The sequence below is a fragment of the Gavia stellata genome, chromosome Z (genome assembly GCF_030936135.1).
Source record: "Gavia stellata isolate bGavSte3 chromosome Z, bGavSte3.hap2, whole genome shotgun sequence".
Taxonomy (NCBI): Eukaryota; Metazoa; Chordata; class Aves; order Gaviiformes; family Gaviidae; genus Gavia; species Gavia stellata.
In genome coordinates this window covers 38,429,524-38,445,180 of record NC_082637.1, presented here as the reverse complement: position 1 = coordinate 38,445,180, position 15,657 = coordinate 38,429,524, and the positions used below count along the sequence as shown (strand labels likewise).

Genomic DNA, 15,657 nt, shown 5'->3' with positions numbered 1-15,657 from the left:
GAAAATTACAGCATACCAAATGCGTGTTTAAATCTTCTGAGACGATTATCGGTGAGCATGCTGAACTGAACCCGTAGCGCTGGAGGAGAAGACTGGAGGCTGGTCTGCCTTTCGGAGCAGGAAGCTCATTCAGGGATGTGCGGCTGCATGGTGGTCTCAGAGTTAGCTGACCCCGGTTTCAGTTCACCCCATGTTCCAGGACTACATGGGACAAGTCCCGGTTAAGAGGTGCCGGGTGAAAGAAGAGAAGTGATTAATTTAGAACCAACACAACCAAATCTTGCCTCATTCTTTTCCCCAACTAGGTGAGCTGAAAGATTTGCATGAGAGAGAAGTGAGAGCGTTTTGTTTGTAACCCGTTTCTGGCTAGGCTACTTGTGGGCCTACACAGCTCGTCTGAAAGCCCGGATCAACCCCTCTTTTGGGTCCCAGTGTTCACATTGAAGTACTAAGAACTGGTCTTCTGAAAGATGAGTTGAACAAGAGTTTCCTTTACGAAGATTTCTTCTTCTGGGTGAGCGTCAACCCTCCCGTTCAGATGCTCGGCTGGCACTGGGGAGAGGACGTTCCCAGTCCCCTGCCCTGCCCCCACACCCCCTCCGCGCGGGCCGACCGCGCCCAGCGGCGGCGGTGACGCGCGGCGGCGGCCCTTTCCTCCTCTCGCGAGAGAGCGGGCGGCGCGCGGCCGGCGGCGGCCGCTCTCCATAAATAGCGGGGCGAGGCCGGGCCTCTCTCGTCGTCGGCGGCGGTAGCGCGTGTGCCTCAGGCGGCGGCTCTTCCCTCCTCGGGTGAGTACCGCCGGCAGCGGGGGTGAGCGGAGCGGCGTGGCGTGAGCGCGCGGCGCCCGCTCGCCCCGCGGGGCTGACCCCGCAATATGGTGGAGCCCGGCGGCGGAGCGGGCGGGGGCTGCGGCGCCGGCTCCGTCTGCAGCTCGCCGCGGGGCTGACCCCGCTGCCTCCGTCATCGCTCCCGCGGACACTCCCGCCCCAAATCCCGGTGTATTTCGGTAGGCTGCTTAAGGCACTGCCGGCACCAGAAAGTCCCGAGGCGCTCGTCCGCCCCCCGCAGAGGCATTGGACTGCCCCATCCCTGGAGAGGTGCCTGCTGACACCGGAAAAATGGGGCGCCTTCCTACCTTGGGCACCCCGGTTAGCCAGGGCAAGCTTCTTGACTCTTCCGCAGGGCTCATCGTGCTGCTCTCTGGTCTTTAACCTCTTCCCATAGCGAGGGGGGAATGTAGAAATTAAATTTGTGACTTACGTTATTCACTTCCCTCTTCAGGATCTTTTGCTCTCTCTGAATATGCTTTTCTACCATGGGCTTTGATTCAGGCATCTCACTCACCTGCTCCAGTGTAGTGGGTCTGACTTTTGCCAGAGCTGAAGCTATTCAAGGCATCTCCAAAAGTGTGCAAGATCCTAGTTACCTTCCCTGCCTTTAAGAGCAGGAATAACTTCACAGACTAACTCCTCTATTTTAGTGATCGAAGTTCAAATTCATGCTCTGTGTGGCTTTTGGGACACATTACAAATGGTGAATAATCCTTAAAGTAGGGGCCCTTTGTCCTTCAGAGGCCGGATTCTATGCTGTTAGCCTCTTCTCCTGACCTACAGCATGCTTTGCAGTTCAAAATGAACTTCAGTTGTACTCTAACTAATCTGAGTTCTAATGCTGTGGAAGGAAAACTTCTCTGTTACTGCTGTAACCCTTGTCTGTTACCTGCTTGTGTGCTCCATGTATAGTGGTTAATCTTATTACAGGCATTACCTTATGGCATGTGTGTGTTAATATGTGCAAATATGCCTGTAAAATATTAACAGTACACCTTTGTCTTTGTTCCCCATTATTTGGCATGGAAAAGTTTTACTTGACCCCAGGCAGAATATTAACACACTCCTTCTGATATTGTCGTACATATGAGAAAGAACGCTGCTGTTGGCTCTTCAGCAAACCTAGCAGAAAGCCTCAAACCTCGGTCTTTTTGAGGACTGACTTTTAGCTTGCCTTTCTATTGCCTTCATGTATGCGGGTTCTTCTGGAACTTAAGTGTCATGTGAAACCATTAATGTAACAAGTGCTTCTTGCAGATTTAGTTTAGCCTGCATGCGTGCATCGGATGACAGTGCACTTCTGTGTGTTCTTCTTAGTGGTACTGCAATACCCCTCTGCCTTTATAGGGTTGATATGGGCAGAGCTGTTAGTATTGTCTTCATGGGAATACATGTTGGAAAATAATTGAGTAGCGTAGGCTTGTTGCGTGACTGGTGTCTGTAGCTGGTTTCAGTGTGGGATGGGTAATAATTAAGTGTAAATTAGCATAAAGGAGAGTTACTTTCTGCAGTGGGAAAGCCCTGTGCTCTGTGTATTACAGGAATGCTAACTTTCGAGCAAGCTGAGCAGGGGGAGCCCTACATGGGCATCAGGCATGGCATTAGAGATAATGAACTCCTTGAGTTTAGTGGAATGACTTGTGAAAATTGGGCTGAGGTTACTGAAATGAGTACTTCACCTCAATCTTCCATGTGTTCTCAAGATGTGCACAGCAGTGATGACTCAAATGTCAAACTTTACTCCCTTATGCTAACAGAACATCTAATCTGAGTAAAGGTATTGGTGGTGGATTCTTCATCTGACTTACACATCCTAAACTAGAGTTTTAGTGACTTCTTGGCTGGCATTTCTTTGTCCTGGCTCAACAGATAAGCCCAAGTGTGTCTATTTCTTCTAGAAAAATAAATTAATCCACCAGTTGATAACTCTTCGGTAATTCTGCAATGAGCTGCTGTACCTCAAAGCCTGTCTCTTGCATGTGCCCTACTGGTGTTGCCTATACCAAACAAAGTAATTGGAGAAACAAAGTTCTGCATTTCTAAAATGTTACAATAAAGTGTAATTCCTGTATGCAAGAATGTAAACATCCTAATCCCCTTGATGGATGGGGTTGATTACAAAAGGGGTGTTGGTTGCAAAGTCTGGTGATTAGATAACGTGGATATGAGGATGCTGTAACTCAGATATGCTTCTTTCACAGGCTGTGTAAGATTCAAGACCTGAAAAAATGGCATTGGCAGCAGTTGATCCACAGCAGGTATGTCTGAGTTAGCCCCATAGTTTTTTATGTCTAGTTCAGAAAAATAGGAGTCAACAAACCTCTTTCTCTTTTAAACAGAACATTATATCGAGGGTTGTCAACCTTCCTTTGGTGAGCTCCACCTATGATATGGTGTCCACAGCTTACATCACTACAAAGGATAACCATCCTTATCTGAAGTCAGTATGTGAGATAGCAGAGAAAGGAATGAAGACGATTACTTCGGTAGCCATGACAAGTGCTATGCCTATCATCCAGAAACTGGAACCACAAAGTAAGGCAAAGGTGGAGCTGTTGATAATTTTAACTGATTGCTTTATATATCCAGATGCACCTACTAGTTTAGCATGGTCATGCTGCTGTGGAGTGCTGTTCAGGTAGCTGGCTGAACCTGTTGCCTGGCTTGTTGAGTAACTGTTTACAGATGAGTATGATTTAACAAAAAAACCCAGAACCAAAGCAGATTCCAGCTTTTGTAATACTAAACTGACTCCTCTTGATAGTTGAGATGGTTACGTAGTCTCTTGCTCAACACCTTCCTCACCTTTCACCTGGTTTCAAATGCTACTTGTACTTTCTCTCATAGAGAAGAACTTGTGGTTAAATTGGCAACTGTGTCACAAGGCTGTTGTAACCATGAGCCTGGTTTCTCAAAGTGGCAGAAGGCCAGGTGCTTCAACTTGTTCTGACAGGTCCTTGTAAAGTATCAAATGGATTTTCTCTGCCTGCAAGTGAGCTTTTTTCTGGCATAGTAAGCTTCCCTTGTTCTTGGGCTTTGCTGCCTCAAAGCTCACTGAAAAGGGGAGGAAACTACTTTAAAAGCATTGTTGCATGAGCTCTGTTTGAAGAGGAATTCTCAACTGGAGTTATTTATACTAAGGAAAAAAACCCCAAAATTAAAATTGTAATTTCTTTTATAGTTGTAGTTGCCAACAACTATGCGTGTATAGGTCTAGACAAAATTGAAGAGAGATTGCCTATACTGAATCAACCCACTGACAAGGTAAGTTCTTTCCATGTATATATGCTAAGTAGGAGAACTATACAGCCTTCCTCTTTTCTGTTATCACTAAAAATACAGGGAGACATATTATAATAAGCCATGTCTGAAGCACAGCTTAGAAGCAATGAGGAAGTAAAAGGTGTTTTTGTAGAATTGTTTGTTGCCTTTGGGAGGTCATTAAGCCTTTTTTTAATTTGCCCACCATTTGACACATCTATCTATAGCTGCTGTTCACTGGTGGGCATCTTTTTCAAAATCTGAGTCCTTGTCTCTTACCTGCTCAGTGTGAAGCAGATAGTGCCTGGATTAAATTCACTGAAGTGTTTTGAGCTGAAGGCTGCATGGCAGTCATATTTTGCTTTGTCTTGTATGTATGTTTTCAGGGCAGAATTTCTCCTAGATAATCAATACCTTTACAAGCTTTAGCAGAAATTTATATTTCCTGGATTATGTAGTTCTCACTAGAAAATATGTCTAGTGAAACAACCTGTTTCCTATGGCAGGTTGTCGCCAATGCCAAGGATGTAGTTGTTGGAGCCAGAGAAGCTGTAACAACCACTGTGACTGGTGCCAAGGAAACTGTTGCTCACACAATCACTGGAGTTGTGGGCAAGACTAAAGAAGCAATGCAAGACAGCGTAGAAAAGACCAAGTCAGTTGTCAATGGCAGCATTAACACTGTCCTGGGAAGTCGTGTGGTGCAAATGGTGAGCAGTGGAGTGGAGACTGCTCTCACTAAATCAGAGACCCTTGTAGACCAGTATCTCCCACTTACAGAAGCAGAACTAGGTAAGACCAATTCAAGGTTTGATTTTGCTGGAATGCTTGTATCGGAGAGAAGCAAGCAATCATGCCTTTATTACTTACTCATAATGGGGAGGGGGCACATGCTTTCCAAACTGCCTTTTGCCTTGCTGGTTTTAATAGCATGTTCACAGGGAAGCAGAGTGAAAGTAAGGATTTCCACATATGGTGGTCTATCAACCTACCCTGGTGCTAAAGGACTACTAAACAAGTCCAGTATTCAGCTGTTACTAAGCAAATAAAATTGCCTCAGACTTAAGTTTTCTTTCAGTGGTCAATTTGCTTCCTTTCTACATACCTAGAGAAAGAAGCTGCAAAAGTTGAAGGTTTTGACGTTGGAGTTCAAAAGCCAAGCTACTATGTTAGACTAGGATCCCTGTCTTCAAAGGTCCGCACACGTGCCTACCAACAAGCCTTAACCAAAGTTAGAGATGCTAAACAGAAAAGCCAGGAGACAATCTCTCAGCTGCACCACACTGTTAGTCTGGTAAGTTTAAGCTTTCACTTGAGGTATAAAAAGCAAATGTTGGCATAGCTTTAGAGTGCAGAAAACAGCCAAGAGAGGCATAGGAAAACTGGAATTGCTTTCTCAGACTTAAGTACATTTTCTAAATATAAAGCATTTCCCATTCAGAGCTTTTCACCACTGTTCAGGAGAGGTCTTAAGTCAGGCTGAGCTGTAAACTAACCAGCAATTGCTTGTAATTTTAAGCATTGCAGAAATAGAAGTGACATGTTTAAAATTATACACCTGTTTTGGAGTGCTGGATTTGACACAGACTTCATTCAGTGAAGGAAGTATCTTGCAATTTAGAAACACTTCAGTCCTTTAAGTCCTTTTTGTTAATAAAATGTCAGATTCTTATGGGCTTGCTTTTCTTGCTGTGCATATCTCTCAGTATTCCTGGGTACTTCAGTAGTCTTACCCTAACAATGTACCTTTATGTACAGGACAAACTGTGCATAGAGTCACGGCCTTCTATACACTTTCAAAACCTTGTGTAGGATGCTGGTGGGGGAGGGGGAAATAGTTGAGGCAGAGAGATACACTACATAACATCTCAAAACTGTTTCCAGTTTTCTCTTCTTATATTCCCGAAAGGCATTTGTACTGAACTTTCAGAGCAGTTAAAAAGGAGATCACAAAGCAGGTAAGGTAGGGTAGCCCTAATGGAACTGTTTGAACTCTGTGCTTTACTTCCTTATTTGGCTGTATTTCAGATCGAGTATGCCAGAAAGAACATGAATAGTGCCAATCAGAAACTTCTTGAGGCTCAGGAAAAGCTTTATCAATCCTGGGTAGAATGGAAGAAAAATACAGGCCAAAATGATGGTGATGAACTGCATAGTGCTGAGGTAAACAGATGTAAATATAGACCAGAAATAAATGGATTGTATACTGTGAAGGTAATGGCAAACTAAGAGTCCCCAAAGTGCACAGCATCTTAACAGCTTATGTGCAAATGTGGAAGCTGAATGCTGAAGCTGTGCCCTAAATGCTGAAGCTCAGGGCAGCTGACTAGTGACTACTGTGAAAAGTAGGGGACATCCAGACTCTTCAATGAGCCTACTTCCTGCAAACGCTCTGGGGTTCATTCTCCTTTCAAGGCAATGCTCATCCTGTTTAGCATGTGAACCTGTGCTAGGATATGCATATCTAGATCAGCTAGGACTTACTTATCTGATACGGCCAGACCAGAAATAACAATTTTCAGCATACAGCAGTCTTAGGCACAGACTTGCTGAGTCTTGTATGTAGCTTTAAACAGTGCTTCATTGATTAGAATATACTTACCTGCTGTGACTTCTTATCTAGAGTTGAAACAAGATCTTGTTTATCTGTTGCTGGGTAGAACCTACCAATGTTTCTGTTCCACAAAGTATCTGAGCATTGAAGAAATACCAAGTACTTTCAAGTCTCTGACTCTTCAGACTTAAGACCTGTTTTATTATCTGCTATGGCTTTATTTTACTTACATCACCTTTACTTTATTTTCTGTGTCTTGAACAACAGAAAGCTGCTACAGTCATAAAAAGATATTAATGTGCTGTTATGCTTTTTGTTTCCAGCACATTGAGTCAAGAACACTAGCTATTGCACGGAGCCTCACTCAGCAGCTTCAGACCACCTGCCTCACACTAGTCTCAAGCCTACAGGGGCTGCCACAGAATGTGCAGGAACAGGTTTACAGTATTGGGTCAATGGCAGGTGATGTCTACCACAGCTTTTGGTCAGCATCCTCCTTCCAAGAATTATCAGACAGCTTTCTTACCACTAGCAAAGGACAGCTGAAGAAAATGAAGGAGTCTCTGGATGATGTGATGGATTATCTTGTTAACAACACGCCGCTCAACTGGCTGGTAGGTCCCTTTTACCCACAACTGCCTGGCATTCAGCATGCTGAGAGCAAAGGTGAAGGGGAGAAAAATTCCAGCCAGAAACACAAACAGCCTGAACATACTACTGAATAAACTGCATAGCATGCATGTAATCTGCTGACTGACGAAACAAGTGGCCTTAGCAAGTGTAGCTGTCAAAAAAGACTTGGAGAAAAATCCATTAATGTTGGAGTGGGTTAATGATACAGAGAAAAGACACTCTCACACCTGCGCTGTGTTGTCCTTTGTAGTTAAGACACTTTTAAAAACTCAAACTGTCTCAAATGTCTAAATATTGGCAGCATACAGTTGTCAAGATGCCTTGTTTGTCAAATTAAGAAACCTCACCATGCTTATTAATGGTATTAATAACATAAAGTAAAACCTACCATAGCTAAAATCATTTGATTTGTTGCATAATGCATACCAGAATGATATCAAAGCTTTACATAGTATGAAATGCATTTAAAAGCCCTGCAGTCTAGCTAGGTATGCTTAAATTCCATGTTTGCTGCAGATCATGCATTTGATTATTATGGATCTGACTGTCTGAAATTCTACTGCTACATGATTAATGACAAAAGTTCTCTGAGTGCGGAATTCCAAAGCTGAAAATGGGGTTTCTGAACAAGTCAGCTGGAGTTACTTAAATGCTGTGACAGTGCTAACATTAACTATGTAAACTTAACTATTGTATAAGACAGTAACCTGACCACAGAATCATAGAGTATGTCAAGTTGGAAGGAACCCATAAGGATCACAGAGTCCAACTCCCTGCTCCTTGCAGGACTACTTAAAACTAAACCATATGACTAAAAGCATTGTCCAGATGCTCCTTGAACTCTGAAAGGCTTGGTGCTGTGACCACTTCCCTGGGGACCCTGTTCCAGTGACTGACCAAATCATTATCAATACATTTTTTTAACATGCAGTATAAAAACAAGATTCATGCTGTTTGTACCCAGGTGCCTGCTGTTGTGTGGGTGGTTGTTTTTTTTGTAGCCATCTTTTTGTAATTCATTTTGTATGTTAGTAATAAATGCTTCAGTAGCCAGTCTGTCTCCATTTCAGTGGTGTATAAAACAAATGTAACTTGCTGTTCTGTGACTCTTTCAAACTGGGTCCAGCAGAAAGCAAGCTTGAAATGCAAATGAAGTAGACATGCATTGAACATGTGTTGTGTGTGTGGATAGATAAGATACTGCTGCAGCATTTGCTTCCTCCCTCTGAGTTCCTGTGCATCTTTCCATTCAGTCTTAGCTTTACTGCTGCTTTTTTGGTGCTTGCTGTTGCTCACCTTTAATGATGACCTAAGCTGTGAGCTGATGGATGTTCTAATATTGAGAAGAGAAGGATGTGGACAAAAAACCCCCTGTTCTGCCTTCGCAGTAGGTGTTCTGTGTGCATGAGACTGCTGGCTACCTGCTTTGGCTGCTGGCTCCATGTAAACAGTATATACTCCTCAGCTACAAACACCAGTTTTAACCTGTTTAACTTACTTTAGTCACTCAAGTTCAGAAGAGGGTTATGTACATTATCACTCAGCTACTTAGGTGGAATTGTTTGTCAATAAATCCTGTGAATCCCTCCCCTGGAAGAGAATTACAGTTACTAAGAAATAATCTTTCTTGGTTTAGGGCTGTCCAGGTAAGTTGTGTCTGTGTTCTTAATGCATGCCCTGTGCTACTTTGAGCATTATCAGTGCTGGCCACCATTTTCAAAGAGGTCACCAAATAACGGGAAGCAAAAATGGAGTTCAAAGGGAGCTTGTCATCTAGTGACATGTTGCTACACAGAACAATGCCTCCACCTGGTACAATGTGGGCACTAAAGTGAATTATATGTAGTCTAGCCTTCTAATGTGAGAGGGCATGCTTAGTTGTTAAGCCTGGGTTAGTCTAGAAGTAACAACAAAGCATTACAGATAAAGATTCTGTAACTTCCAGCTTTAAATATTTGCTTTTTGTAAGGGTGCTGTTTAACATGAAATTAACATGAGATGGTGAGATAGTTGTTTCCACCTGGGGCCTGAGTTAAGAATTCTGGAATTCTTTTGGCAATTAATTCTGTTTAAGTATTGAGTGAGTCAAGCCAGAGAATATGCTTTTTCATCTCAATTTGTAATAAAACTTGTAGAGTGCATCCACTGTTGTAGAGGTACTCAGGAACAGAATGGGACTAAACAGGTCTGCGAGCAGCTGGCAGTTCAAAGAAGGGAATTCCCATTCTTATATGTGTTTTAAAACCTGAGGGCTGTGGGCTTTCATTCTGAGGTGATTAATCAAATAAGATATTCAAACTGTCCATTGTCTTTTGAGGAGTGAGAAATAAACAGCACCATCTGTATTAATGCAAGAGCAATACACCTCTCTGTTTTGCTTTAAGTTGCATTAGTTTCATACTCTCTTAGATGGCTGTCCAGCTTTATTAAATGTCAGCGAGCAGATGAAGTAGAAAGCAAGGAAAAATATTACCAGCCTAGACCTTCAAATAACTTCTCCCTCACCATGCACTGTTGGGTGGCTTCTGTGTAAAAGTTATTTTGAATTCTGACAGCTGACCTACAACTAGTGGCTGCAAATAGAGGAATGCCTGGCTAAATGCTTACCTAAAGGTTGAGCTAATAGCCTGTTGTACCAAAATGCTGTATATAGGTTCCTGTATCATGCTATTGTGGTGTGGTTGTTTTGTTGGATCCTGCCCACCCCTGAAAGTGTGTAAGTTTCTATCCATCCCCCCAACAGAATTAGGAACCCTTCCTTGGAGGAAAAGAGGGCTGAATGACAGCAAATCAGTACATGCCTGCTTTATTATGGCGAATAAAAGGCTCTGGATTGAAATTACTAGACTTTCCTACTAAGGACAGCACTGGATGTTTAAACTGAATTGCAACTGTAGCTTGCATGGGTATTTTCTTGCTGGTAATCTAGTACAGCATATCCCCAGACTCCATTCTAATTACAAGTCTACAAACAAGAGTTGGTATTTTTCTCCAGCACAGTTAGAAAGAGTGACTATTAAAATGCCTGCTGGAGGCAAGAATGATGTGAACACCTTCCAAAGCCATCTTTGGTTTTTTTGCCATGGTGGACTGAAGCTGAAGTGCATGCTAATAACTGCTGAAAACTCTCAAATAGAAGGAGGAAAACCTAAGACATTAACAGAGCAGAGCCTGCTGATACATTTTTCTTGCCCTCTTACCTGTTTCTCTGTACTTGCATGTATTGAACAGCTCAGCTACATTGCACAGAAACTTGCTTGCTCTTTATCTTTGCAAGTGTTTCTGGACTTAGCTTGGGCTAGAAAGCTGTGAACTCTCTCTGCAACCTTTTAAAAAAGATAAGACCAGATATGTTGAAAATTACAGGAAAGAGTTGATCCTATTTGCAGCAAGGCAGATAAACCAGATGAAATGGAACAGAGTGTCACAGGCTGCTAGTCACACAAAAACTGGGATGGTAAAGGTTAGAATTAATGAAGTAGTTATCACTGCTAAGGTTATTTAGGGTTTGTTTAGAATTCAGAAAATGGTTGTTTCTCTTGAAAAAAAGACTCAAAAATCATTCATGCGAGTTGAAACTTCCCCTTTCCAGGCTCATTTAACAGAGAACTATTATTCTATCATTGCTGATAATCTATTGCTACAAAACTTTTAAATAAAAGCATTCATAAATAGCTCCATATGCTATAAAAGTTTCACAAACATTTATAGCGGTATACACATTGGTCAAATACAAATTACAAGATTTGTATAAGGACTGGAGTTGCAGGGATATAGCTAGTTTGCCTCAAACTAAAGAAAGGTGGAAAGCTTTTGAAATCTCCCATTCCTTAAGATGACTTTTTTGCAATAATCTTTTCCAAACTGCAACTTACAGTAATACTATACAGCTAGTAAATTAGGTGAAATTATTTGGAAACAACTGATTATTTTATTGTTATTTACAAAACCCCAGAAGCCGAACAACCAAAAAACCACAAAAAAACACCGAAAAACTTATCTAAGCCATCTAATTAAAAAGATAAAATGCACCTAACTTATTTTTTAAGCATACTCTGTTGGTCATTTGCATGATCAGAAAGTCTTACATGCAGCAGCTTGCTGGAGGTATTGTGCAGTGTTTTGTTAAATGTATTCCTTTTCATACTGAGATGGAAAATTTATTTCTTTTGGATAATGCAGTCTCTGATGACTAAAAATAAAGTGTGTGTTCTGAAAGTGCACGAAATAAGAACTATCTCTCAAATTGCTAGTGGCTCAGTTCTGAAAATATATTAAGCAAGAAAAAAGGGATTAATTTGAAGTTAAGTTAGTATTGATGCTAACATTTGTATATGAAGACAGCAAAACACCGAAGTATGTTTTGCACTATTCCATGCAAGGATTTTGCAAGTTTTGCACTGTTCTGTGTAAATGATCTAACGGCATCTTATGGAGAAATGACACAAAGAAGAGTCCTATCTGGCACTATTCTTTGTAGCAAGAATTGACTTACTGCTTTGTTTCAACTTCCTATCAATTGTGAAAAGTGATACGGAACTGAAGGTCCTTTACTTAAGCAAGCCTGTCACACCAAGGGCTTTGCTTTAGTTAGACTGGTGCAGATGTCAGAATATGCTATTCTAATACAATTTAGTATGTGCAAAACGGAAATAAATTGAACTGGCATCAACCTTATTTTACTCTGATGTTGACAGATACTGTCCAATTTAAGAATCTTTCATGGCTATGCACATCTTACTAGTATGTTAAAGGAGTCAGCTGCCCGTAATATGTGCATTAAGGAGATGAAGAAAGCACAGACTTGAATTCTAGCGATTATCCTGTTGTCAGTAAGAAAAACATGGATGTAAGTAATAGAAGTGTCTTAAACCTGGCATATAGTGAATATTATCACTGGTCAGACACAGTTACTGAACACGGTCATGTGCCCTGCTCAGTGTAAATACAGAATAAAACAACTTGTTTAAACCACCCATTTGGGCACATTTTTAAACGAGTTTACATATGGACTAGGCCTTAGTCTTGTTACAATAACCTCATTTGTACTGCAGTATGAAATACAGGGTCATATGCTGATAATGGGAAAACTTGTTAATTTCTCCAAGTGCAGTAATTAGAATTTTAGGTAAACTGCCATAAGCAGAAAGATGCAAGGTAGTTCTTGCCGGTAGAAAGATGTGTTTCCCGAATTCCTAGTTCCTTTTGATTTTTTAGGAGAAAAAGATTACTGAACTTATTTTAATCAAGCTTAGGTTCTCAAAGTGGTCTACACATTTTATTGCATTCAGACTAGTGCCTGATAAGTGACATGCTGCTTAAATTCTTCTGAAGCTCAGTTTTAATTAATATTTTAATTCATATTTATAAGTCCCTGGTGCCCTTTCGCTACCTACTCTCTAAGGAACTGAGTAATTCATGTTCAGTGCTTCAGTGCTACCTACAACCTGATAGCTGAAATGGTAATCCTTTTATCCTTTGATGTGTGTTCTCTGTTCTGACATGTCTTCATAGCAGGCAAATCATAGATTTATCTTGCATATTATCTTTCATAAAAGCAAGTCATAAGCAAGGTGTTTTGCAGTTAGGGAATGGATTAAAACTGCTGCTTCAGTCAGCACTGAGCTTAAGTTACACAAATGCCTAGAAGCCTCTTCAAGTTGCTGCTTCTTTGCACATGCAGAACCAAAGTCCTGTCAGCATGCAGCAATCGTTACGTGCTGATACTATGCCTGGCTCCTCTTATGTCACATCACCAACATTAAAACTAACCATGAATCAAACCATAGATATATCTAAGTATTTTTCACTTGCGGCAAAAAACTTTTGGTTATGAGTAAATTGCTTAATTATATCCCATTTTTCAGAAGTGCCTAAGTAATCTAAGTCCTACTAAGGGGACTTAAGGGTTGGGACTTAAGCTCCTAAGTGTCTTAGACAACATTTTTAGACGTGTGTAACATCCATGTATCCACTAATGTCTCTGACAATTCCTGAAACCTGGTGCTGCTTAACAAGTACAGGATACTATACATGCAGTTAAAACAGAGGCCAAAGTGGATTGCAGTTCCACATTATTTCTTTCTTCAGGGAAGGTTTGATGTGGTAGGCAGGCAGAGCAGTACAGAGCAATCCGTATCAGGCTCCTCAGGGCAGGTTCCTACGTAAAACCTGTTGCTCCCAAGAAAAGATGAAAGGCAAAGTAAGATTAAAAACTTAATTTCGTAATTTTCCAGGCACCAGTTTCACTAAATACACACCACTAAGTTCAGCTCTATTCCATTTCTACTATAAAATCCTGTCTTCTAAGACTTATAAGTCTTGCATAGAATTTGTTCTGTGTTAATGCTATGTGTTTCATATGTGACTGAGCATATCTCGCTCCGTATTCAGTATTTTGGGTCTGATTTCTAGAGAGTCTCCTGACTTCAGTAAGGAGTACTGCACAGATTTATTTAGTTTTACTTTTAAATTGATTGAAATTTCATTCCTATGCAGGTTCCAGATTTCACTATTACAGACCTGTCTTCAGAGTCAGATGATATCCCAGACATTCTGGATTTGGATGAAGACGATCAGCAAGACTTTTCACGTACAAATGGTCCTTACACTACAGGGCAAAGACCTGAATAAAGAGAAGCATAACAATGTCTTTTTGATACAATGTACTTTTGCCATGTTTAACTTATATTTCTCCTTTTTAAAGATGAATCTGCCTAGCTTAGGAATTCTGGGGATATTTTTTTTTAATCACTACTGTTTCACTTAGCTGCATCGAAAAGCTGCTTTTTTTCCACCTAAGGAATGCATGCTACATTAATTCATTAGCATGGGTGTCAAGCTCCCATTCTACAAGCCAGGTATAGCCTAACTAGTGTATCCAACTGATCTAATCTTTGTTAATGATTTGTTCTCCTGCTGGCAGCAGCTATGAGAACACTCCAGTGCTTTCCATAAAGGGCTGCCAACAAAAGGAGTTGATGAGGATTTGCCCACAAATTTTCCCCTTTCAGTCTACACGAAAAGCACTTCTGCATCTACCTCTTTGCTGCTGGAAGGGGTAAGAAACTTTGTCTGTCTTAGATTCTCTCAGGTTTTTTTTGTTAGGCTCTGTACCTACAGAGCTTAGAAGCTTAGAGCTTCCCTTTGGCAAGAGTGCTTTATGCACAAAAGGACTCCCTTTCTCTCTACATGCCTTCTGTGTGCAAAAATTTTGGCCATCCTGATGCTATTAGTTGTGGGCCTGAGACTAGAAGAGGGTAAATGCTTAAAAAAGAAAGTTTTCCAGGAATAAGGCTGACAGCTAAAAAGGAAAGGGGAAAGAGACTGTAAAAAGTAAGGAAAAATGGAGGGCAGAGAGATACAAACAGATGCGGGGCAAAAAAGGAAAGAATTGAAGGCAGGAATACTTCTGGTGACAGTGATGATCTTTCTATGTTTAAATAAAATCTCAATCAAGTATTTGCTAAGGAATGTCAAATCCGCATTTGCGTGCACACAGGGACTTCTGCAGGAGTTGGGGTGAATAGGAACTGGAGGCAGGCTTGTTACGTTTCTTTCCGAGGACCAGGCTGAACTCCTGCCGCAGAGATCTCCTCAATGCCGCCGGGGTGACTGCAGCAAGTCTGGAGATGTTGCACGGTGCCGCTTTCGTACGGCCACGGAAACATCACTCGGCAGCCGATACAGCTGCCAGGTTGGCACCTCTGCTCTCTCGTCATCTAACGCTGGGTTGTTGTGAAAACTTTGAAGTCTAGTCACTGAAATGCCTTGCAATAAAAGTTTGAACCGCATAGCCTGCTGCCGGTGCGAGTTTTACTCGGGTTGCCTGTTAAATTTTGTAATCCGATTACAAAATAATTTCAGTTGGAAGGGCCGGAGGTCGTCCGGTCCAACCGCTGCCCGAAGCGCGACGCCCTCTATCACCAGCTCACGCTGCGCGGGGCCTCCTTGTTACCGAAAATCGTAACCAAGAAAACGCTCCGAACCGAAGGACAGTTCAGGACGCCGACAGTGGTTTATTGCCGCGCGGGGGGGCGGGGTTGCTCCCAGCACACACACCCGGCTGAAGACATGACAAGCATTTAAACAGTTAGCAAAGTTAGTTACGCCTACTGGTCCCACCCCTTAGCTAACTATTGGTTAGTACCTTTCTTACTTCATCTTAAAGACACAGCTCTCTTTTACTTCACTACGCATGCCCAGAGAGTAGGGGGCTTGTTTGGGATGGGGCCTTTTCTAGCTGGGAGGTGTGGTTTTTAACATTATACTGAGGTAGGTCAGCCTTAGGGCACCCATTTGGGGCATTTCACTGCCTTTGTTGTTTGGTACGTAGACAATACCAAGCCTCAGGGCTGTGTATCAGTTGTCGTCAGGAGA

General features: G+C 41.9%; 1 protein-coding gene across 2 annotated transcripts; it reads left to right on the top strand.

The window, feature by feature from the left end:
* The first annotated feature begins 728 nt into the window (after window positions 1-728).
* On the top strand, window positions 729-15,058 carry PLIN2 (perilipin 2). Of its 2 annotated transcripts, XM_059833322.1 has the most exons (9): window positions 729-788; window positions 3,032-3,088; window positions 3,170-3,365; window positions 4,012-4,094; window positions 4,598-4,883; window positions 5,201-5,385; window positions 6,120-6,254; window positions 6,969-7,259; window positions 13,777-15,058. In XM_059833322.1, the coding sequence occupies exons 2-9, from the start codon at window positions 3,059-3,061 to the stop codon at window positions 13,909-13,911; spliced, it is 1,341 nt and encodes a 446-aa protein (XP_059689305.1). In that variant the 5' UTR covers window positions 729-788; window positions 3,032-3,058; the 3' UTR covers window positions 13,912-15,058. The 2 variants fall into 2 exon arrangements, with proteins under 2 accessions (XP_059689305.1, XP_059689306.1); XM_059833323.1 differs by lacking the exon at window positions 13,777-15,058 and having other exon boundaries at window positions 6,969-8,347.
* Window positions 15,059-15,657: the final 599 nt, after the last annotated feature.